The sequence below is a fragment of the Pseudopipra pipra genome, chromosome 1, assembly GCF_036250125.1.
Source record: "Pseudopipra pipra isolate bDixPip1 chromosome 1, bDixPip1.hap1, whole genome shotgun sequence".
NCBI classification, from domain to species: Eukaryota; Metazoa; Chordata; class Aves; order Passeriformes; family Pipridae; genus Pseudopipra; species Pseudopipra pipra.
In genome coordinates, this window is record NC_087549.1 from 73,413,838 (window position 1) to 73,437,519 (window position 23,682).

The window sequence follows — 23,682 nt, forward strand, 5'->3', positions numbered from 1 at the left end:
AAGCTCACCACATGCAGCAAAATCTGCTTGAAGGTAGATACAGCAGCTTCATGATACTTACCAGTGTCACTGGTGCCTGAGGCAGAAGACATAAAACTACTCACTGTGTTCCTAGGCTGTGGTATAATTGTTGCCTCAACTGCAGAGTAGGATAAATATAGTTTTCATCACAAGTGACAGGTCTTGATCTTTGTTTTGTATCGACTGAAAGCTTCTTAATGTGTTTTAAGAGATATTTCACGATAAAGGAATTTCATGATATGGATTCAGGTACCTGAATCATTCTATGGTTTATTTGAAGATGAAAGAGTTACATTTCTGAACCCAATTTATGTGCTGGGAAGTGTTGATGTACTCCTAATTGAAAATATTCTGTTGCCTCTCCAGGAATATAGAAATCAGTTTCCACATACTCTCATAACCATTTCCAGTATAATGTGCAGTATAGGCAATAAATGTGCATTTGGCATTTAGTATTAGAATTGGGGTAGGCTTTTTTCTCTTATTTCATCTTGTGAAAATAGCATGCAGGTTTTCTGAATTTTCAAAAATATTTGCATCTTGGTTTACTTGTAAAATATGTGCAGCGCTTGCATCTTGGAACTTAGTGCAAAATCCTCATACAAAAATAAGAGCCTTGAACCTGGAACTTTGCAGCAGTAATTGTGGAGTACGAGTGTCTGGATCGAAATAGTAAGATACTCTTGAAGTGGGGGGGAAAGGAGATTTCTTTTTTAATAGATGCTTTATTTTTGGCTGTTCTGTGGATGCTTCCCAAAGCAGCTGTGCAGAGTGATGAAGGATTTGTTTCCTGTCTTCCCAAGCCGTAGAACAATTTTGTTCTAAACTTAAAAAAATATAGTGTAGCAAATGTTCTCATTACAGGTTGCTTTAATACATAAAAAGTAAAATATTAACTTACTTTTCTCAGTGCAACATAAACTGATACTTTGCAACAAGGAAGCAACAAAAAATTTGCTTTTGTGTTTTAATATTGAGTTGATTAAACATGTATTTAAATAGCAGTTCAATCACTAAAATATTTTGTAAATACAAAATCTTTGTCAGAGTTTTCAAAGTCTTGGAGAGAAGTAGCCTATAAATTATTTGATTCTGTGTTTGCTTTGAAGTATTTAAATACTTGAGTGTTAAGATGTTCCACACATATATCACTGCCTTTGATCAACTGAGTTTACTGTGTTGAATGAGAACTTAGTTTCTATCTTTAAGAATTTATGTCCTGGTTCTGTTGGTTGAGCAATAAAAAAAGCTTTTTGACTGTATTGGACATTAAAGGTTGGTATGAAAGAGGCTTATTTTAGATGCAGGTTGCTTAATGTTTCTGATGAGTCAGTAACATAAACATTCTAATCTTCACAGATGCTTGGACTTGATGGATCTCTGGTTTTTTTAGTAAGTACAATCCCGCATTTCAAGAATTTCTATAGAAGGCTTTTTTAGTATCTTTTTTTTTTTAAGTACATCATTGTATTTGAGGTTCCTATTTTCATATCATATATTTCTTTAAAGAGGGTTTCATATGATGTCATAATCGAGCAAATGGGGTTTTTAGGAGTTTCACAGAGTACAGTTGTGAGTGTAATTTTTAAAAGACATAGATAACTTTGGATCATGTACTCCACTGTAAATAAAAGCTAGATCCTTTTAAAAAGCATACTTTGAAAATACTTACCTGTTCTAACCTTACATTTTGCTCTTTATGTTACAGTTAAAATAGTGTTCTCATTTAGATGTCTTTTATTTGCCCTGGTACCACCAGAACACCACGAATGAATTTATAGTGTAGACTAGATTTTAAAATATAAGATCTTCAGTTATGTTTCTTGACTTTGTTTTTTTCATCGAAGTCTCATAACTTTAATGGCTTAGGTTTACAATTATGTTATCAGTGATTGACCATAAAATTAATATCAAAAGAAGTAAAACTCCAGTGTTCTTATGGCTTAGGTCACATCTTAGCTAAAAGTAATATTAAAACAATAGAGACATGCTGTCATTTCTAGAGTCAGAGCTGCCAGTTTTGTCAATGCATTTGTTGTGATAAAGACTAATTGTTAAAAGTTCAGATGAACCTTTTCTTATTTATGAAACAAATATCCACACACATTTCATGTAATTCTTTTTAAAGGTGGAACTGTAATGATTTTAAAATAAAAGCTTATTTTTACAAAGTAAGAGTTTTGAAGCAAATGTAAGTGTGCATATCTAGGCAAATGTCCATGAATGTAAACAGGTGCTTTCATAATCTGTCCTGCATGTTTTAGTCTTTCTGTTAGAGCAAATTTCTTGGCTCTAACTGGAGATATATAAGTTCTGATAATAACAGGCAGCTGAAATAAGTTTAGATACAAAAGTTAAGTTGCTTGTTTAAATGACTGATACTTATGTACTGTTTCCTTGTCATCTTCCTTCCTCTTTCTCCAATACTTCTTGCAGGAACATGTCTTTTGGGTGGTGTCTTTAAATACATTGTTCATACTCGTGTTTGGTAAGTATCATTTGCTCTTAGATTTTAAAAAGATCCTTTGTGAAGTGTAATGCAGGTTAATTTTAAGGCTGTTCTGTCAGAATAAATGAAGATGTGACATCTAAAAATGGAACCACAAATGAACTGGGAATATGAATAATAAATATTTATTGTTTTCTAGTTTTTTAATTTTAAATTTCTTTAAGTGAATAGGTTTAAATAGGAAATCTACTAAAAACTTAACTATGTCAACCAAAGCACAGAAAATAATATTTGTTTGTAATACTTTTAAATTAAAGGAGAAATCTCATGGAATTTAATTTATGAGCAAATGCAATACTTTGAGGAATGGCTAGGATATTTTTTTTCTCCTTATAGTTTTCACTAGATATAGTTACATCACTTTTTACATCAAGAATCCATTTTTGGAGCTCAGTATTGGGAGGGAGGGAGGTGCACAAGAATGTAGCTGACTGTAGAGTTGTCAAATATGCTTCCATTTTGTGTCCGAAATTGCTACAGGACATCTTTCCTTAGTTCATACAACTTAGACTGACTTACATTTTAGAAAATAATAAATTCTAATCAGTGGCACATTTTACTCCATTTTCCTTGCTCCTTCCTGTAGATGCTGAAGCTGAGCTGTAGCTTTAAATCTTTGCAAGACTCTTTCTATTTCTAGTACAAGATAGGAATATTTTTGTGTTCCGATTCCACGTATAGTTAGTGCTAGGAAAATTTCTTAGACATAAACTTCTCACAGGTTTAAAAAAAAAAAGTTAAAAATGCCCAAACTGTAGGTATATACCTCTCAGTCATTTGAACCCTAAAAGGGTAAAATACCTGCCTTATTGATATAAGCACCTCTTGAGAGTTTCTGAAATTTCTCTGCCTTTGGATTATGGTGCTCAAGCTCATTAGTGTTGTTAATTCTACAACTGTGTGTAGAAGCAGCATCATTTTAGTGACAAGATGGAGCATTTTATATATTTGAAGAGATACCAGATAAAAATGCCACAAAATTTTACTTGCTCTGAATGATCAGTTTAGAAAGGAATTTATGTTGCTTTGGGTATTTTCAGTAGTCTTTCTTGGCAGAAGGGTTTGAGGTTGAAGAACTGAAGTCATACTCTAGATAAGAAATTTTTGCTGGCAAAGTAAAGCTCACCACACTGAACCGGTGATTTGAGCATCTAGATACTGAAATGAATCACCAGATCAAAAAAAAAAAAAAAAAATTAGTGTCTTGTATGTTTAATTCACAAGACACTATAACTGTTCTAATAAGAGTTGGAAAATACTTGAGTTATTTCTTTCTGAGAATTATTCTATTTTGATCTGTAGTTATCAGAAGTTAATTGAGGTTTTTTAGCTGCTATAAAATGTAGGCTTTTTTGGTAAGTAGATAATAACCATGAAACTTCTAAATCACAGATTAAGATTCAATAATAAGTGTCATATAGATGTGTTTTCAGTAGCTCTAAGTGTGCTTTGCCAAGTGGGAAACTAACAAATAGAGAAGAGAAGGGAATGACTTTCCCAAGCAAGCTGGAGGTCTGGGAATTTAATATGTGCCTCTCAAGCCTATTTTTAGTATCTTTCCCATTAAGTAATACTGCTTAATTTACAACCGCCAAATCTCTGGTTATTTGTAATTACAGTACTGGTGAGTTCAAATGTCACAGGGGGTACTTTCTAGAAGATAGAAGGAAAGCATTTTGGAACCTTAATTACTGGTCCAGAAATTCTCCTTGGACAAATTAATTCATTTCAACTTAATTAATATTTTCTGTAGCTCATCTCAGTACTCACAGAGGAGTTTGTACTGCTTTATGCTTTCTTCTGTAAAGGGATATATGAGAAATTCACTTTTAAATCAAGTTATTTAAAAAACATAAACTGTGCACTGTATTCTCATGAAACACTGTCAAAAATACAACTTTTAAGTCATTAGTCTGGTATAGGAGTTGTGAGTGTGATCTTTTTCATCTCACTTTTCTTTCACTTGTTCTTACTGACTGGGGAGAGCTCAACTCTTCCCTTTATCATTTTACCTTATTTATCTTTTTTATCTTATTTTATCTTATTATTTTGCTCTTCTCAGTAGCTGCTTATTTCTCCAAAATGTTCTGATCATTGATTAGGGTAATATGTGTCCTGCTAAGTCTTCTCCTAGTAGATTTTTGTTGTTGTTGTTGTTCCTGTTTGCTTTTATTTTGTTTTTTTTTTAACATATTGGTCATATGGAAATGAGGATGAGAGAGAAAATCATCAGACTTTTCATTTAAGGGAACATTTAGTCTACAGTAGTTCTCAGAGTGAAAATAAAAGGTGAAAGTACAAGCTTGCCATTACTGCAGCCCCTTTCCTTTATGTTGCTTCCCTCTACTCCTGAAAAAAAAAAAATAGACGTTGAATTCTGTAGTCATTCATAGCTTGGTTAGAAGACCACAAAGTGAGCTAAAACAACTACTTGATTTTGTTTCAAACACACGAGTGTCTGAAAATGGGGAAAGTGTTCTGGTTTTTAACGCATTCCCCCTGAAACCTCAGAATTGTCAAGAGAGTTCTCAGGAATTATGACAGTTCTCAGTGCATTAATTCAAAGTAAAAGTTGCTCCTCATCCCTTCACTGGAGTGTCATCTTTCTCCGTTTCCTCTTCCCTTTCCAGGGCTTGCATTTTTCACAGTATTCTTAAGAATTAAAGCATTAGAACTGAAGCCTTGCTAAAGCAAGTCCCATCTGTCCATGAAGATGTAAAATGGCTGCTTAAGTCTTTTAGTGCATGGAATAGAATGAATATGCAGAACAGGTTCCTACAGCAGTCTGAGACAGATACCACCCTAGTGCATGAGACAGAGAAATTGAATTAATTTATGCACTGCAAGATGAACTAAGAAGGAAAAGACTGTCCTCTAATTCTGTGTAGTTTTATATTGTTTTTAGTCTTTCCATGTGAATTCGGATATGATTTTTCAGTGTTTGTAAAATTATAAAAATCTAACACTTGCAAATATTTGCACAGAAAGTAATTTTTTTTAGGTGTTTTCATAAAGTTGACAAGAAGTAGAATTATTACCAAGTTACGATACACATCGTGCAAATAAGGCTCCATTTAGCAGTTTTCATGGCCTTTGTTTCTTCTTTCTGCTTACATTATACAGCATTTTGTCCATACCACATTGGTCACTTCTCCATTGTTGGCCTGGGCTTTGAGGAATATGTGAGTACTGTCCTTTAATTTCAAAATGAAAAAAACTTGCCACTGTTTATTTAATCACAATATTCTTGTAGCATTTTTCAGCTGTTATTTGCAAAAGTAACTTGGACTATGTCTCATTTTCAGTCCTTAAATTATCAGTCCTTTTTGAATCTATGATTAAAAATGTTACTCATTCTTTCCCACTTCTTCCATTATTTACATTTAAAGTGAGGTTTCCTACTTTACAAAAAATGCATAGGTATTGGGGTTTTTTAACAACCTCTTCTTCCTTGTGTACATTTTTAATTTGTGTACTGAGTAATTTTCATAGTGGATGATAACAAATAGGGAAAGCGAAGGGGGTGGTGAGGTAGTGTAAGGTGACACTTCTTGTTGCATATGTGTATGAAACAAATATGTAAAAACTAGAGAAACTTGTCATTCTTAATGAATATTTTAAAAGTGAAATCTATCTTGGTTACATAAAAGAGAGATGTAATCTTTTAAGAGACTGGTAAACTTTCCCCTTTTTCCCTCTTCCCTCCAGGTTCAAGCATCTCACTTCGAAGGCCTGATTACAACTATAGTCGGATATGTTCTGCTAGCAGTGACTCTAATTGTTTGTCATGTATCCTTTTGTCAGTAGTTACCTGGTTCAGATTTACATGTAAATGATTTTTCTGGCTGTGTTTTGAGGAGGCACAGGCATGATGCAGGTGCAATTAATTTAACATTTTGCTCTGCTCTTTTGGTGAAATTAGAAGAAAAAAATGTAATACGCATCCAGCTTTTCTTAGAAAATATGAGAATTTGTTTCAGACTGCATGGAAAAGAAAGCTACTATTTAAAGTAGGTCTTCAGTTTTGAAACTTGCTTATTCATGGCAGATGTTTTCAAAGGAAACTGTTTATTTCTTGAGAACTTTTGGATGCTTAATTTAAGAAGTGTGGTGTTATTATTATATATTTATTTATTTATTTTAGGTACATGTTTGGGGGTGTTACTCAGCACACTAGATAGTGACTTCCGGAGTCATAGCCAATTTTGAAAATACAACCCTGATAAATTATATACTTCGTATTTCACTTTTGTCTTTTATAAAATTTCCTGTTGCTAAAAGCCATGTAATACAGTGTTTCATATTAATTAGGCTGTTCTAAAATATTTTTCAGTATTATTTTCTTGACAAAAGTATTCAGGGCTTGGCAGCACTTGTTAAGTTCCAGCGATCACGTCGTTTATTAGGAGTTTGCTATATTGTTGTCAAGGTAATCCTAATTTCTTTTCTGTGGGGCAAAAAACCCTCTTAATTTGAGCTTACGTTATCATTTTCTTAGCAACTTCTGTTAAACTAGTGAGATGTTCTTTTCTCTATTTTCCTAAAGGTTTCCTTGTTAGTGGTGGTTGAAATTGGTGTATTTCCTCTCATCTGTGGCTGGTGGCTGGATATATGTTCCTTGGTAAGAAAAGAAATAAATGGGATAAAACCTTTTTTTTAACACTGTTTATATTTGAAGCAAAAAAAACAGTTCTGATGAGAAGAGAGTTGTTCAATATGAGTTTGACAACACTTTTCTGTTTTTATAAACATTATTTCCACAGGGAAAGGGATTTTTAGGTACTGCCTGATGCTAATTTTGTTTTTCTTTATGTTCCTAAATACAAATTAACATGCTGTTACTAAAATAATAAGAATATAATCTTTTTTACTGCAGTTACAAGACCACTGTGGTAATTAGCTTACTTATAGGCAAACTTGTGAAATGAAGAAATGCCTTTATGTAGCCACCTCATGTGAAATGGTAATGACTTCATATTTTAAGTTATCCAGTCCCTTTTTGTTTTGAACAAGAGACATGCTGTGTTTGCTTGGAATTGAGAAGGACAGTTTTTCTATCCTGAAAAAAAATTGAGTGCTTAATTTCAAATGGAGAAAATTAATTTCTTGCAGCCTTAATAGAAGTAGAATTTTACTTAAGGGAGTATTTGCTTCCATCACACTGCTGCTTTGTTTGAACTGATTTATAACTTTTATAGGGTCTGTTACAGTTGACTTCTTTCTTCTTTCTGTTGGAAGAAATAAATTGATCAGAAATCGATCTTTATTTACTGTTCTTATTGTAAATTTCCTTTTTTTTCCTAATTAAATGCTATAGTTATTTATTTGTTAACACCAGGCAGACATTTAAATTTGTTTAGTACTATATATGAACTAGGGTAAACAAAGTGAGTAATTGTGGATGTTTGCCAAACTCATTCAGATTTGTTTACTACTTACCTTCTAGGAGATGTTCGATGCCACTCTGAAAGACAGAGAATTGAGCTTTCAGTCTGCTCCAGGTACCACAATGTTTCTGCACTGGTTAGTTGGAATGGTTTATGTCTTCTATTTTGCATCCTTCATTCTTTTACTGAGAGAGGTAAGTCTGTAAGAACAAGAGTGGTATGTAACATATTTAGAGGCTTGCGTGTTGAACAATTAAATCTTTCACATGTGGGTATTGTTGCTACTGTGTTTTGTGTGTATATTGAATTTCAGCCTTTGGTTGAAAGGGCCATGCTGGTACTTTACTGCAGTGGAAAATTATGATTTAAAGTATATTTTGCTTAGAGATTTTTAGTTTACAAAGAATCCTTAAACCTGAGTGTTGCCTTCAAATTAATCTAAATGTTTTAATTGTTTAAGGTTGGTCAGTACTTGAAAATTAAACTTGTATTTGGTTATTTCTTCTCTTCTTCTCTATGATGATACTTCCTTTGTTCTATTTCTGTGCCACTTGGTTGAATCTTATTCAACAAATATCCCTATTATGTTAAAACTTATTTGCTGCAGGAGTGGTATTCAAAATGAAAAACAAAGTATTTTCAAAAATTTCTCTTTGTATATTGTTTTCTATTTCCTACTTCAGGTATTGAGACCTGGTGTCCTATGGTTTCTCAGGAATTTGAATGATCCAGACTTCAATCCTGTGCAGGAAATGATTCACTTGCCCATCTATAGACATCTCAGGAGGTTTATCTTATCAGTGGTAAGGACTTTTGTCAAGATTTCTTTACTTGGAAAGAAAATTACCTATGTTGGCTCCCATATATGGTACTTTGTATTTAAGGAAAAAAGACTTTCACCATGAAGGTGAATTGATACTGGAACAGGTTGCCAACAGAATCTACGTCTTTTGATACTCAAAACTGAACTGGATAGGGTTCTGAGCAACCTCATGTAACTGGGTCTGCTCAGAGCAGAGTTCTGAGGGGTTAGGGAGGGTTGATTGAACTCTAAAGGTCCCTTACAAAACAAATCTTTCTGTGATATCTTCTTATGCAAAATCACAGAAAATGTTTGTATATTCAGACAACAAATGTTTATTATCATGGATATTGTAAATCATGTAATGCTTTCATGATGCCTTCAGTTATTGCAGTAACATCGTGTGTCTAGTTCAGCTAAAATAGTTCAGCTAAGGGGAAAGTAATTTTCAAGTTTAATTTTACATTGGATTCTGCTGATCTAGCCAATGGTGTCTGTTTCCAGATTATCATTGTAAGATATTAAAAGCAATGCAAATTTTTTCCCCTCTGCTTGTTTGGTTGAAGTTTGCCAAGCACGCAATAAAGAAAGGGTCTCAGACTGTCTTTGACGTAAATATCACATCAACTGTGAAAACTGACACACCGGAAACATTCTTTGATGTACTCTGTTATTACACCTGAGGTGCTTGGAGCAGTGAAAGCTCAGAGAGAGAGTTTCTATTCAAGAACCCTTCAGCACGTCAGAGGAGCTGACCTGTCCACCTTTCAGAGCATTTTCTTCTTGGATAATCATAATTCCTCATCTGCCTAAAACTTTGTGTCACAGCAGGTGACCCAAAGACAAGCAAAGATCTGCTTGTTACTAATGATCTGAGATATGTTTTCACACTGTTGGAACAGACAGTTACTTGAACTTCACCTTTTGATTTGCTTAGCTAATGAATTCAGAACTTCTACTAGCCTCATATTAGAATGTGAGACCCAGAATGGTAATCATTTACACTTTTCATTTCAAAGAATAAGTCACACCTTTCACGTTTTGTTTCTTTTTCAATATTTTTAAGAAATGTCTTGTGTAGAACATTAAATATTAATTTTCAAGGAGAAAGAGATTTAATTTTTCTGTTCTACATAGTTAAACACTTTTTTTTTTTTTTTTTACATTTTTAGTTCTCTAGTGGTGCATTTATATGAAATGTAAGAATGTGTTTAAAATGTACTTAATTTTTCATCTGGTTCCTTAAGGAAATGTGATTTATAAAAGTGCATGGTCTTCATGCACCTGATTCACCTACTTAGGTTTTGGTCTTTCAGTCAGCTTAAAATGTGAGAAAATAGAAACTGAAACATCTTTTGATGCTTCAACAAGTTGCTTGAAAAGTCAGTTGCTTAGAAAAGAGAGGAATACAAAATTAGTAATCCTGGTGTTGGGGAACAGCGAAGAAAGAAGAATTGTCTGACACTGCTCTGTCAGCAGGCCAGTCAATGCTTATTCGGTCACAGTCCTCTTTGGTGAGAGCATTGTAGGGTACGGGCAAATGTTCTTCTGCACTTTGAATTAGCAGCTGAAACAGTGTTGCCAACACAGGCCTGTTGGCTTCCGCTAGACAGTGCTTGCATGATATCAAGGCAGGCCTTTTCTTTTTCCTGCTCTGCCCCACTCCCTCACCCCTCCAGTGAATAAGCTGTGGTTCCAGGGTATACTCTGAGTAGTTGACCCAAACTGACCAAAGGAATACCATATGACGTCATGCTCAGCAGTAAAAGCTGTGGGAAAGGAGGAAGGGGGGGCATTCATGGTTATGGTGTTTGACTTCATGAGTTCCCAGGAAGCTGCTAATTGTCTGTCTGCTGATGAGAAATAGAGACTGAATTCCTCTTATTGTTTTGCTTGTAGGCACAGCTTTTGCTCTCTGTATTAAACAGTCATTATCTCAGTCTTGCCTTCCTTCTGTTTTGCCTTCCCCTTCAGCAGGGAAAGGGCAATGAGTGAGCAGCTGGGTAGGTACTGGGCTGTTAGCCAGGGCTAACCCACTACACAGGGAACGTGTCACAGAGATGGGTGGGGAGCTAGATTTGGTTGTTTCTACTGTGTGGGCTAACTTGTTCACTTTCTTGTTGCAGATTGTCTTTGGATCAATTGTACTGTTAATGCTCTGGCTTCCTATACGCATTATTAAATATCTCCTGCCTAACTTTCTTCCATATAATGTTATGCTCTACAGGTAAGCATTTATTTTTTAAAAGTTGTGTTTCTTCAGTCTTCCTATAACTAGAAAAAGTGCATTTGTGCTCTTTGAGCATTAATGGGACTTTTTTTTGCTATGTTATTTTGTTTTCAATTAATCTAATATTCATTGTTCTAGGGAAGTTAAAAGGTAAAGGACATGGCTACATCATACAGTTTGTCAAGTGAAAAGCTACTAACAAAAATTAAAGGCATTTTGTATTACTTCCCTAATGATAACTCTTTGGGGGTTTATGTCCTCAAAACATTTACCCTTTCAAGTTTTTGATAGTGAAGTTGCTTTCATGTTTGTTTTTTTTAACACACTCGTTCCTGATTATCATTACTACAAGAATGAAAGAATGTCTGTAACTGGATTTGTTTTTGATGATAGCAGGTTTTTTCTGTTTCTAAATAATAATTGAAACAGTGATGATAGAAGCAAATAAAAGAGCAAACTGTATTCTCGGATATAATCTTTCTCAATGTTTTTTCTTAAATTTCTTATACACCTAAATGTCTAAATACTCATGAACACCTAATCTCTGCCTAGGGTAGTATATAAGGAAAAATGTATGGAAAAAACTTAAGAATTCTTCCTGTTGGCATCCAATATATTTTTGTATTGTGGTGGTGTTAATATGATTCAGTGTAAAAGATTGCTATCAGAATGTTCCTTATGTTTGGCTTTCTATTCTTCCCATTGTTTCTAGTGATGCTCCAGTAAGTGAACTTTCCTTAGAGCTCCTTCTGCTTCAGGTGGTGCTTCCAGCTTTGCTAGAGCAAGGACATACAAGACAGTGGTTGAAAGGTCTTGTACGAGCATGGACTGTTACTGCTGGATACTTGCTGTAAGTACAGAGATCCAGAATCAGCTACAACCATGTGTCCAGTTTGGCCTTCAAACACAAAAGCACTGTGCTTTCAAGAAAGTTATCCCAACAGGTAGCTTTAATAGCTCTTTTACAGATAATGATGTGATGGAAAACTTCTATAGTGATTTCTTCTGATCAGTATTTGTACCGACTTCTGGACTTGTCTTTGACAAGTAATTCTTTTAGTACACTATTACAGTATTTGCTTAGTGAAAAAAATCTGTAGAAGTATGACTAATATCTTGTTAACTTTCTATTACTTGAAAAGAATGAAGAGATAAGTGTCAGCAGAGCACTTCAATGAGTCATGTAAAATTCACGTGCACTTCCTGCACTTCTTATTATAAGAAGGAAAAAAATAAAGAAAAATTATTTAGAACATTAAGCTGAAAAAGTGAACAACTTTAAATCAGGGATGTTAAAGTTGAAAGTTCAGTCTCTAAAAAAGGAGAAAGGAAAAACTGTATCTTCATCAGATAAAGTGGATTATTATACTGCTAGGCAGAGTTCTAGCACTTGAAATTATTTTTTAGTTCATCTGTTGTTTGCCAAATTAGTCAAGAAAAAAATAAAGTTGATTTTCTTTTTTCCTGTATACCTTTCAGTTTTACTTCAAAGTATATTGGCATTTTCCCACTATGTCTTGCTGAGTGTTGCACTACTAGGATCAAGGTTTATTCTTTGCTAAGTTATGTCTGAGAAACTGAGTGAATGAATGAAAGACTTTTTTCTTCACTGCAATCCAAAATATTTATTTTAGCTTTTCATAAAGAAACTCTCCTCACCCCCTGTTCTCTTTGCATTTTGAAGGGTTTATTTTTTTCTATTAATTTTTCCACATTTTGATGGTGTTTAAGGATGATGCAACAAGAGAATTTTGGAGACAATGATAAAAATGGCTTTTCTTTCTCCGGTGTTGCAGCTGTTTAGAACAGTTGTGAATTATCTCTTCAGCAATTTTAGCTGAGCAAAGATGAAAATCTTCTTTGTTTTTCTCAAAAAGCAAACTACTGTGAAAATGTTTTCATTGCCAATAGAATATCTGCATGCATCTTACTCTGCTAAAGCTGAGGAGAATTAACTTCTAAATGTTCATATTGGGTTTGGGTCTTTTTTAATCGAATTCAAATTTTGCTAATGATATATGTGGGAAACATCAACAGAAAGTTTTTTAAATAGATTGATTCTTTTAGGATTGATGTTCTTAGAAAGTTGTGACCAGGTCTGGAGCCATTTAGAATCTTTTTGAAAGACTCTGCCTGCTTCTGTACTTTTGAAAGCATGTCTATAGCAATGATCTGCTGTTCTCGTACAGTTTAGGTTTGAAGGCGATTGTTTCCAATAGAGCTTGGTAACAGTAAAATAAAAGCTGTCAGTAGAGCTGTGTGTTTTCATGAACTGAAATAGCAATGCAATTTTCCTTTCATAAACACAGCCACTGCAATACCAGGTGATGTTTTTAAAGCAATCAAACAGATAAGTGATCTTTTCTTGTGACTGTGTTCCAACTGTTCTAATCTACATCCCCTAGCATTTTCCTTCTAAATTCTGTGAGTATGATGACATCGAGTACATTATCAGAAAAAGGCTTATTTTACTTTATGAAAATCCTGTGTAAGTTTTGTACAGCTTGTATGCATTCTGAGTAGGCCTATGTTTCTATAAGTTTCTCATTCGTATCAAACAGGACAAAACTGAAATTTTGATTGTTACAGGGATCTTCATTCTTACTTACTTGGTGACCAGGAAGAGAATGAAAACAATGCAAATCAGCAACCTAACAACCAGCATGCTCGCAATAATAATGCCATTCCAGTTGTGGGAGAAGGTCTTCATGCAGCCCATCAAGCCATACTTCAACAAGGAGGACCTGTGGGTTTCCAGCCTTATCGTAGGCCTTTAAAATTCCCACTCAGGGTAGGTATATCGAACACATAAAGAGGATAGAAAATGAAATTGGAAGAATATGGTATTTTTTTTGTAAGAAAGACTTGGCCCACGTTATCAGAAGTCAAGTGGTGGGTCGTGTTGTGTTTTGTATGGTTTGCATCTTTCTAAAAAGTAGACTTACAGTTATTCTCACATAAAGCTTTTTTCAGCTTGTCATTTCTATGATTTTACTTATAGATCCCATATATGTTGTCTATTATCTCTTAGTTTACATCTTGTTTTCTTCACGATTAGTAATGGAGAGAAATACAATAAGCCCCATTAAACAGGTAGTTCAGGAGTGCCTCTAACAAGGCATGGCTTTCAAGGGGGCATACTTTGGTCTTGTAACTGAAGTGTATTTTAAACTCTTTGGCTTTATTAAGAAATTAAATGGAGAATTTCTGTTTCATTTGCATCTATATTAAACACAGAAGTGTTATAGTACTTAAAAGTTCTAAATCCCTAAAATTAGAAAGGAAATGTTGTTGGCAAATACTTAAGTTTCTAGAATAATATACAGGTCAAACTAGATAATTATTTTGTTGTTATCAGAACTCTGAATTAATCAAATATGACCTTCCAACACAGCTCACTTACTGTGAGAATGGAAGCAATGGCTAACAGCGTGACACTGTGGTAGTGCTTCTGAAATTTCCTTCCCTTATACCCAAAAGTCCTATCAAGGAAAATATATGTTACAGATTTAACTTTCTCTCAGTTATCTGTTAGGATAAGGTGTTAGCTTTCCCATAGTAGGCTTGCTTGTTGTGTGTCTTTGATGATTAATGAAGCAGAGCTGCATAGCAGATGGTGCTTGAGACATATTTAAAGAAGTCAAGTAGATGATAATTCTCCGATAAGATGTAAACCTGACTAAAGAGTGACCAGCTTCACTGTCATCTTCTGGTCACATAAACCTGAGGACATCTGGAAGAACTTTCTCAGCAAGGTTTTTCACAGAAAACCACTGTCTTGCTCATCTGGCATACAGAGCTAGAAACCTTTCAGGATTAATTGAAAGTTGTGCTGGTCAGTGCAGAAATGAAGAGATGATTTTTTTTTAATGTAATCTAAGGAGAACTTCAGTCATTCTGGATTCAAATGTTAATTTTTACTCTTGGGACAGCTGATGCAAACTCTTAGAAAGAAATGCACAACACTGTAGGTGCTCTGCATGTACTGTGGGTAGGTTTCTCACTGCTGATTTATTTATACAGTAAATATTAGTTGGTATTTGAATATTTTAGTTCAGCTGCCTTTCTAGGATGATGTATCTTTTATGTGGATTTTTTTTGCTTTGGTTAAGTAACTTTCTTATGAACTTTTTCTCCTTTTTATTTTTTTCCCTCTTTCAGATATTTCTTTTGATTGTTTTCATGTGCATAACATTACTGATTGCTAGTCTTATCTGCCTTACCTTACCAGGTGAGTCTATTACTGTAAAACTGTGATTAAAAGCAACTCTGCGTGTTGCTGTGCTCAGCAATGGCAGATGTTTTGAAACCATTGTTTAAAGTTAAAAGGAGAAAACATGGAAAATTGTCTCATTTTTAATGGTACATCATCAAGTTGTAATAATCTAAAAACCTAAATGATAGTGATAGTACTTGTATTTAAATGACAGAGATTGCCATTCCCATTGTTTTGTTGTAGAATAATTTTCCTTTAACAACATAGCTCCAAGTGCTGAGACAATCTCATTAGTATTGAGAGAAAAAAGAAACTTAAAATCTTGCACCTGCTTTACTGTTTAGAGAAGGAAAATATGTCATTTGTTACCAGGTCTTCTAATTTCTTTACTTAAATATTCTGAAGGTGTCATTATTGAGTCCTGCAAGGAGCAGGGAGTTGGACTTGATGATCCTTATGGGTCCCTTCCAGCTTCAGATATTCTGACCTTGACATGTCACTAAGAGATTTTGGGAAGTGGCATGTATATCACTTTAGAAATGTATGAATAAGTACTTTAATCAAATCAAAAGGATAAGACGTGTAAACTCATTTGAATTTTATAACCTGGCTGGTGTAATACCATGTGATTTATACCTCCTTGTATTAATGATCCTAAAATCAATAATGTATTGAGATCAGAGTTACAAATTTTGTGATTGTTTTAATAGTAGTACATAAAATAATTCCTCTGAAATACTGGTAAATGGAGACACTATTAAGAAATGAATGGTAGCAAATGAGTCTCCCATTTTTGTCATAAAGCTTCAGAAGCCTCATCAATGAGTCTTAAAAAATTATGTGAGGCAGTGAAATAATCCAAATATAGCTCATACAATTTAAGTTCAAGCTTATGCACTAATGCCTTTGCAGTTCTGAAGATTAGTGTTTAGGCTCTGAATAGTGCTGTATTCAATGATTTGTTTCGCTGTAGTTCGGGTCACATTGCTGTCATAACGAAATTTTAAGGGGAAAAAATTTCTACATATGTATTTGGCATAATTTCTGAAACTATTTACATAGTGCTTCACACATTTCTGCATTATGGGTATAGTACTAAAATACTGTTTTATTGTGAACAATATTTGTGCATTCATATTTAACAATAAATTTAATAAATGTTTTTTAATAGGCATCCTTCCCTAATACATCAGAAAGCATTACTCTGTTTAACAGTGCTTATGTTTTCAGTGTTTGCTGGCCGATGGTTAATGTCATTTTGGACGGGGACTGCCAAAATCCATGAACTGTACACAGCTGCTTGTGGTCTTTATGTCTGTTGGCTAACTATCCGAGCAGTGACAGTACTGGTTGCCTGGATGCCACAAGGTCGGAGAGTGATTTTTCAGAAGGTCAAGGAATGGTCTCTCATGGTGAGTCTCAAGAAAAATTTCTACCGAGTGATTCAAAAAGTAGGTAATGAAACTTGTTGTTTCATTTTTGCTTACAAATTTTACTCTATAATGTTCACTGCATTTTCCTTTTCAGACGATTTCAAAGCTTTTGCAGCTTCCCTTCCTGTTGCATAGGCTAACTATTTTTGGAAGCCATTTAGCACGATGTTAAGCAATCAGTGTAAATAAGTGTGTGTGTATATATATGTTTATATATATGTGCATATTTTTGTTTTCCTTTAAAAGGGAATATGTGGCATTATATTATTCCAAATGTTACGTGTTCTCAGAGACATTTACATGTTCACATATACCTCGAAGCTTAACTATTATTTGTTTCGTAATATGGCATTATCAAATGGAAAAAAAACTAGTAAAGCTGATAGATGATGATGAACATGTCTCTACAATGCAGCTTGATGCATATTTTCAGAAAGATCTTCATCATTTGTCGAATCTTATGTTGTTCAACTTAATATTTTTAAAGAAAATATCTGTTATTAGGAGGAGTTCTGATTCTCACCATGAAAGAAAATTTATACCCCAGATTTTTATCTTGGTTTTGATTTTGAGGATTTCTATTGTGCATTTCTTGCCTAAGCGAAGTGTAGTTAGTTTAAACATTCATAGCATGAATGATCTCTTGTTATGGATATGTTTATGTGCTTATTGAACTATTACAGACAGAAGAGCAGTGTAAGTGTGTATTTCATGTACTATACCACATTTCCCAAATATCCATCATTTTGATTTAGGGAATCTTAAGCTTCTTTAAGAAAATTCAGAGCCAAAATATAGTGCTTTACTTGTTCTTTGTCCCTTCTCCTTATCATGCTAATTAAGTCAGATTAGTTTTATATGATGCATGTAAAGTAAGAGAATTCTAGAATAAAGAAAGATTCAAGCATGGTGTTCTGCATTTATCATTTTTAAGTCAAATATTCCATAATGACTGAATATTTAATGTTTGGTTTTCTCTGGAGAAAAAAAAACCGGCAGTTTTGGAAAAATTGTTCTCCAATTTTCCAACATACTGGAATACGTGATACGATGAAGTGCCATTGGGTGGTATTCCCTACTGATAACAGTCAAAGGTTATTTTATGGTTTAGAATTATATGGACACTAGTAGGCACAGTCATGTGTTGTTTTTTTTTTTTGGAGGGGGTATGGAATAGGACCCAATCTTGAAAAATTACATTGCAAAACTACATATGTAATAAAAATTATTTCTAGGTCTGCGTAAGTTTGGGGTTTTTCTGCCAGAGCTATGTGTTTGTGTAGCTTAAGTTACATTTTAAGCTTAAACAAAGAATCCTCTGGTAAATATATTAATTAAATGTCTTGGGGCTTTTTAGATAATGAAGACATTAATAGTGGCTATACTGCTAGCTGGTGTGGTTCCACTTTTGCTTGGACTTCTCTTTGAACTGGTCATCGTTGCACCTTTAAGAGTTCCTTTGGATCAAACACCTCTCTTCTATCCTTGGCAGGTGAGTTGCTCCCATTCCTTTGCTGCTCTTGATGTAAGGAGTTATGAGCGTTCTTGTTTCATGTTGATTCGATGCCTCAGAGCATTTTCTATAAATATGTTTCTGTGTGGCAGAGAAAAGGCAGCCAGGTTTGGATATGAGGATTATTTGAACCAAAAGGATATGGTGAGGAATTCAGAGTATGAAAAGCTAAACTGTTGTGAGATGACATCAGACGATCTTTGCATTTCAGTGGCCAGCTAGACACTTTATCCAGTAGCATCATTGTAAAGTTATGTAGGAAGTTAGTATAGCTGTATGTATGTATGCACATACTCTGTCTGATCTTTCTGGATAGCTTTCTGCATACAGTTATGCAGCAGGAGGTTCAGCTGATCGTTTTTTCCTTACAAGGCTTTAATTCAGTAATGATGCCCACTATAAATGGCATTTTTATATGCTTTAGAGTCATGCTGGTTTTGGGTTGAGATGTCAAATCGTTAATACAAGATTTTGAGGTAGTCATGTTTTGTTATTCTTCACTCAAGTCTCACAGGCAGTGCAAATTTCTTTTTCTTCAATCCAGAAGACAGGATCGAGTGATGAATGTTTCCATCATATAGGCTGAATTATGAAAGAACTCATAAATCAGACACCCAACTGAGGGAACCATAACTCAAGACATCTAGAATGCATTTACTAAGTAACAAGGAAGTGTTCAGGGATAGTGACTTTGTAAGCTGCCCACAGACAAGCTTTTGTTTACTTTCGGTATCCAAATGTTTGAAAGCCATAATACAGAGAAGAATTTAATTATTCCATTATTTTAAAATACAAGTATATTTTTGAGGTATCCGAATAGATGACTAATAAGTCAAGGCATCATATAATTGCAGTGATAGATGATCTTGATTTCCAAACAGTTTGGGAAAGAATTTGCAATGCTAGATATTCTAAAAATTCTTGATTTTTGCATGTTAGTTCTTTAGAAGTTTTAAATACAGTATACTGAAAAATTTTATTTTCATGTGGCAGAGCTTCCTCAAAATAATGGATTAGAGGGATTTGAGACTTGTTCTAAATTAACAAGAAGCTATTGAAATTGAGAATAATTTCCATTTTTCACAAAAGAGAACAAAGTTATACAAAGGTTACAGCCTTAAGTAAACATGAATCAACTTTAATACTGATTTTTTTTGTAACAATTTTTTTAAATTTTTGAAAATAGATGTGAACAAAAGCACTCTTTAAATAATTGGTTAAAGAAATGTATTTCCTTAGCAGTTTAAGAAAAGGATGATTAGTCTATGATATCTTAAGTCTTACCAGTTCTGTAGCTGTTTATTGTAGCTTTTCAGCCTATATTTTGCGTTCTATTTTTGGTGGCTCTTATTGAAAATCTTACACATATCTGTAATCCAGAAAGGATTGACTCATGATGTAAAGTTTAGTAGAAGCCAGTAGTTAGATTATGTTCTTTTAATTCCATACCATAATAATTGCAGTTTATGTTAAAATATAAATTTTCTTCTAAGTAGTATGATGTTTTCTCATGAAGAGTGTTGCTTTGCTTTGTTTAGCTTTTCTCACATCAGAGAGGGTTTTGTGAATGACTAAAATTTAAAAGAACAGAAAAAACTCCTTTCCTGAAGTGTGTGAACATCTTTGCATCTTGTTTCTATTCTTTTTTTAGAGGAATCAAAATAACATCCTTCTAGGTACATGTTACCAGTGTTAACTATTCTGTTCCAGAATGATAGTCTGTTGCTTTATGTAAGTGTAATGCTTTTGTTTTGTATTTGCTTTTGGTTTAATAGTAGTACTGATTTTCCTTGTTCCAGGGAGCTAATTTGACAGACGTCAGTTAAGCTTGAGAACATCCTTTTTTCCATAGGAGTTTGCAGATGATGTCACCCTTTTTAAGCAATGTCCTATGTAAATAGAAAAGTAATTATATTTTCATTTATAAGTAAGATTAACAAGATGCTTGAAAAGCTTTTGGTTGTCTAGCTTTTTAAAGATATGTTAATGCTAACAGTCCATTTTTACAAAATTAGGACTGGGCTCTTGGAGTTCTGCATGCCAAAATAATTGCTGCCATAACGCTGATGGGTCCTCAGTGGTGGCTGAAAACTGTTATTGAACAGGTAGGGAAAATCTGTCCATGTGAATTTTTCTGTATAATACATTTTCAATGTTTTTTGAATGTGTGTATCAGAAAACAGAATTACATTTGTAGTAATGGAGTAATTGAGTAAAATTCACCCACAAAAACGCTGTCTGTCTATAGCTCTATTAAATGATCTTTCAACTGGTTTCTTGCATTCCTGCAACTGAATCACAACACTATTCCTGATTAAGTTAGTCTCTTGGGCACTGTTTAAATGATTTCCTGGAACACTCACGATGCAGATTGGCGGAGAGCTTTTTCTTGTTTAACTGCGGCCATCACTGCTTTCTTCAAGTTGGGAACACCCATGTTCTTTCATAAGGAGAATTGTGCCAAACCTTTTGATTATTAGTGTAAGTGCAAAGCAAGGCTTTCACGATTGATCCCTTCTACTTCTAACTTGTTCCTTTTTAGGTATACGCAAACGGGATTCGTAACATTGACTTACACTTCATCATCCGTAAACTGGCAGCACCCGTAATCTCTGTTCTGTTACTCTCGCTGTGTGTGCCGTACATCATAGCTTCTGGTGTTGTACCTTTACTAGGTATGTATACATTCAGAATACCTGTTTATCATCTGATGGTTTATAGCAGTGTAAATATATTTGTGGAAATAACACTCCAAGCTCTATGTTATTTAAAAAAAACCCAAACAAGCAAGCAAACAAACAAACAAAAAAACCTCACCAAAAAACCCCCTCTATTCTGCCAACAAATGTAAATGCTAAAGGATTGCTGTGTCGTCCTAAAGTGTGGCATTTTTTTGAGAAATGCAATACATTATTCTGACTAGCTACACCAGGAGTATGGGACTGAATAATATCTAACAGCAAAAATATAGGTATCTAGCTGGCTTGAGAAAGGAATAATTAATTCATTTCTTCTTTGGACAATCAACCTTTAATTTTAGTCTCTCTGGGAGCTATACTGAGCTGAGGCCATCTTTTTCTGACTTGTCAGATTCTAAACAAAGCTTAGAACAGGTGAAAATACTGGGTTTGTTTCGAGATTTTGATAGTATTAGAATAAAATGTAAATTTTAAACATAGAGGTGTTTGGTTTTTTTTTAAGACTCTCCTGTCTGAGCTTTTCCATCAACAGTTGTCTTTTGGTAGTTAGTTTTGATGTTAACAATATGTTAAAGAAGTCCCATTTTATTCTCCGATCTCACTTGACTTCTATTGCAACTTTTTCCTGATACGAGGTATACAGAAGCAAAAGAACTTATAAGCCCTTTTCTTTGTTTACTGTGGATTTTCACTGTGCTAATGGAAAACTTTCCACTTCAGTGCTTCAGATTAAAAAGAACAGCAGCTGTCATGTTGAAACTGTGGGATAAATGGACGTGTAATTTATTTCACAGCCGTTCTACTGAAGTTACAGTATAACAAAAAGTCTAGAAGCAGGTAGAGAAGCAAAAATATGTGAGTTGCTTCAGCAATGTTAGATCATGTAAGGGTTTTGTCTTCTTTTGTAGGGGTTACCGCTGAAATGCAAAACCTAGTCCAGCGACGGATTTACCCTTTCCTGCTTATGGTGGTGGTTTTGATGGGAATTCTATCCTTCCAAGTCCGCCAGTTCAAGCGCCTTTATGAACATATTAAAAATGACAAGTGAGTATATAGTGTGGGTTTTTTAATTTTTCCACTTTAAATTGTGATAACTTCAGATTGAATTCAGGTATTGTAGATACTTGTGACGTAAAGGGATTTTAGGAAGTTTTCTAGACAAATGGCTCATTGAGACAGACCTAAACTGTTCTTGGCAAATGTTTTATTTATGGTTCAGGTAGACAAACACAGGAATAGACTGTCTTTATAAGTGGAAGACACTCTTCCATGTCTAACATGAATGTGTTTTACCACAAATGAAGCTGATTGCTTGTTTGTCTCCTGCTGTGTAGTCTTGAAGAACTAGTGATTGTTATGATTATGATACACCTGGAAGTAAAATCATGTCACAATCTGCTTCTTATAAAACCATTTCTTCAACCTTTTCTGCATAACTGTTTTTCATACTCATTACTCAAATTAACCTGTTAAAGAATGTTTGGTTGATTTGATAGAGTTTGTCCTTACCAAATTTTGTATGTTTTTTTGATTTTTTTTTCAGTAATTATTAGTCTGTATTACTCAGACAACGAGTTTGTACAACAGGAAGTAAGCAAATATAGTCATGCCAGTCAGTAGAGATTTGTGGTTTAGAAATACACCTAATTAAATCTTTCATATAACAAATTCTAAAAGCATATACAAGTTTTTATGAAATTCTAGAATGTACAAAAAATATATGATGGTTGTTGTTTATGGTTCCGTGACAAAAGGAGAGATGGTGAAAAAGTTTCTAAAGGAAATGATAAGTTTTAGGGGAAGAATTCATAGGAGCGTATGGCTCTTCTACATGAAGAACCAGCAATTAAATATGAAGCATATGAGAGGAATTTAGGTGGCAAAAAGTAGGAGTGTGAATCAATGACCTACAGAAGTAAGGAACAATGTAAAAAGTACAAAAACTGCTGAGCTGATGAGATGGTATAATGTTGAAACAGAATTTAAATAAAGGAATCTCGCACCCCTTAAGCTTGACATGGAGTAGCATTAGGATATTTTCTTTCCCTTTAAGAAAGATAAAGCTGCAGCAAAAGTTCTTTCTTTGCAATATTTACTTTTTTTCAACCAGGAGCTGAGCCTTGCTTAGCTTTACTGAGTGCATGTTCTGCATTGTCACAGATTCTTTTTTGAACTTAGAAGAACCTCATTAGCCCTTTCATTTCGTTTTATATCAGAGTTGTTTTTCCAGTGTCAAACAGACACTGCAAAGATGCTCTCAAAAGTATCCAGCAAAGGGCCTGGGTATATAAATACTGCAAACACACTCCTTATATTTCATATCTTCATGCAGTTTGTATATGTCTGAATTGTATGACTACCAAAGTTAGGCCTGTAAATACAAACCTATAATGCCTGTATTCCATTACAAGGTGCCTGAATGTTGAGAAAAAAGATGAGGGTGGTTAAAGTCCATTAAGGAGGGGAAGGTATTGCTTATAGAATAATGTTTACTGAAATGAGAAAGCTACTTCTGCAGAAAAGGAGATAGAGTGGATTGTGTTACAAAATGCTGTTAATTTGTGTTAATTTCTCACTGTTTTTCCTGTAATCCCAGGTACCTTGTTGGACAACGACTTGTGAATTATGAACGGAAGTCTGGTAAACCAGGCACATCAACAACTCCACCTCAATCTTCACAAGAATAGATGGTCATATTAAACATCTTGACCTTCCCTTTGCCTTTACATGTCCTTTTTTCATAGACTCTTCTCATCTTTGGATATCTCTCCCAATAATACTCTCAGCAGTGTTTTGGCTTCTGTTAGCAGCATCCAGATAGCAGTTAAGGCTTTGTTCCTTATCTGCATTTTCTGATGTTATAAATGCTGTC

At 34.2% G+C, this 23,682-nt stretch overlaps 1 protein-coding gene across 4 annotated transcripts in view; it reads left to right on the top strand.

Moving 5' to 3' along the window:
• MARCHF6 (membrane associated ring-CH-type finger 6) overlaps positions 1–23,524 on the top strand; it is a 43,048-nt gene extending 19,524 nt beyond the window's left edge. For 2 of the 4 annotated variants that reach the window (XM_064661282.1, XM_064661273.1), the window contains exons 9-26: positions 1,381–1,413; positions 2,458–2,509; positions 5,654–5,712; positions 6,239–6,319; positions 6,891–6,959; positions 7,077–7,151; positions 7,977–8,111; positions 8,601–8,720; positions 10,846–10,946; positions 11,662–11,799; positions 13,539–13,740; positions 15,111–15,180; positions 16,381–16,577; positions 17,956–18,090; positions 20,127–20,216; positions 20,654–20,786; positions 21,719–21,854; positions 23,407–23,524. In XM_064661282.1, coding sequence (XP_064517352.1) covers positions 1,381–1,413; positions 2,458–2,509; positions 5,654–5,712; positions 6,239–6,319; positions 6,891–6,959; positions 7,077–7,151; positions 7,977–8,111; positions 8,601–8,720; positions 10,846–10,946; positions 11,662–11,799; positions 13,539–13,740; positions 15,111–15,180; positions 16,381–16,577; positions 17,956–18,090; positions 20,127–20,216; positions 20,654–20,786; positions 21,719–21,854; positions 23,407–23,497 — 1,917 coding nt within the window. In that variant the 3' untranslated portion in view covers positions 23,498–23,524. The remainder of the gene's footprint in view (positions 1–1,380; positions 1,414–2,457; positions 2,510–5,653; positions 5,713–6,238; positions 6,320–6,890; positions 6,960–7,076; positions 7,152–7,976; positions 8,112–8,600; positions 8,721–10,845; positions 10,947–11,661; positions 11,800–13,538; positions 13,741–15,110; positions 15,181–16,380; positions 16,578–17,955; positions 18,091–20,126; positions 20,217–20,653; positions 20,787–21,718; positions 21,855–23,406) is intronic. The other 2 variants (XM_064661299.1, XM_064661291.1) reach the window with 1 other exon arrangement.
• Positions 23,525–23,682: the final 158 nt, after the last annotated feature.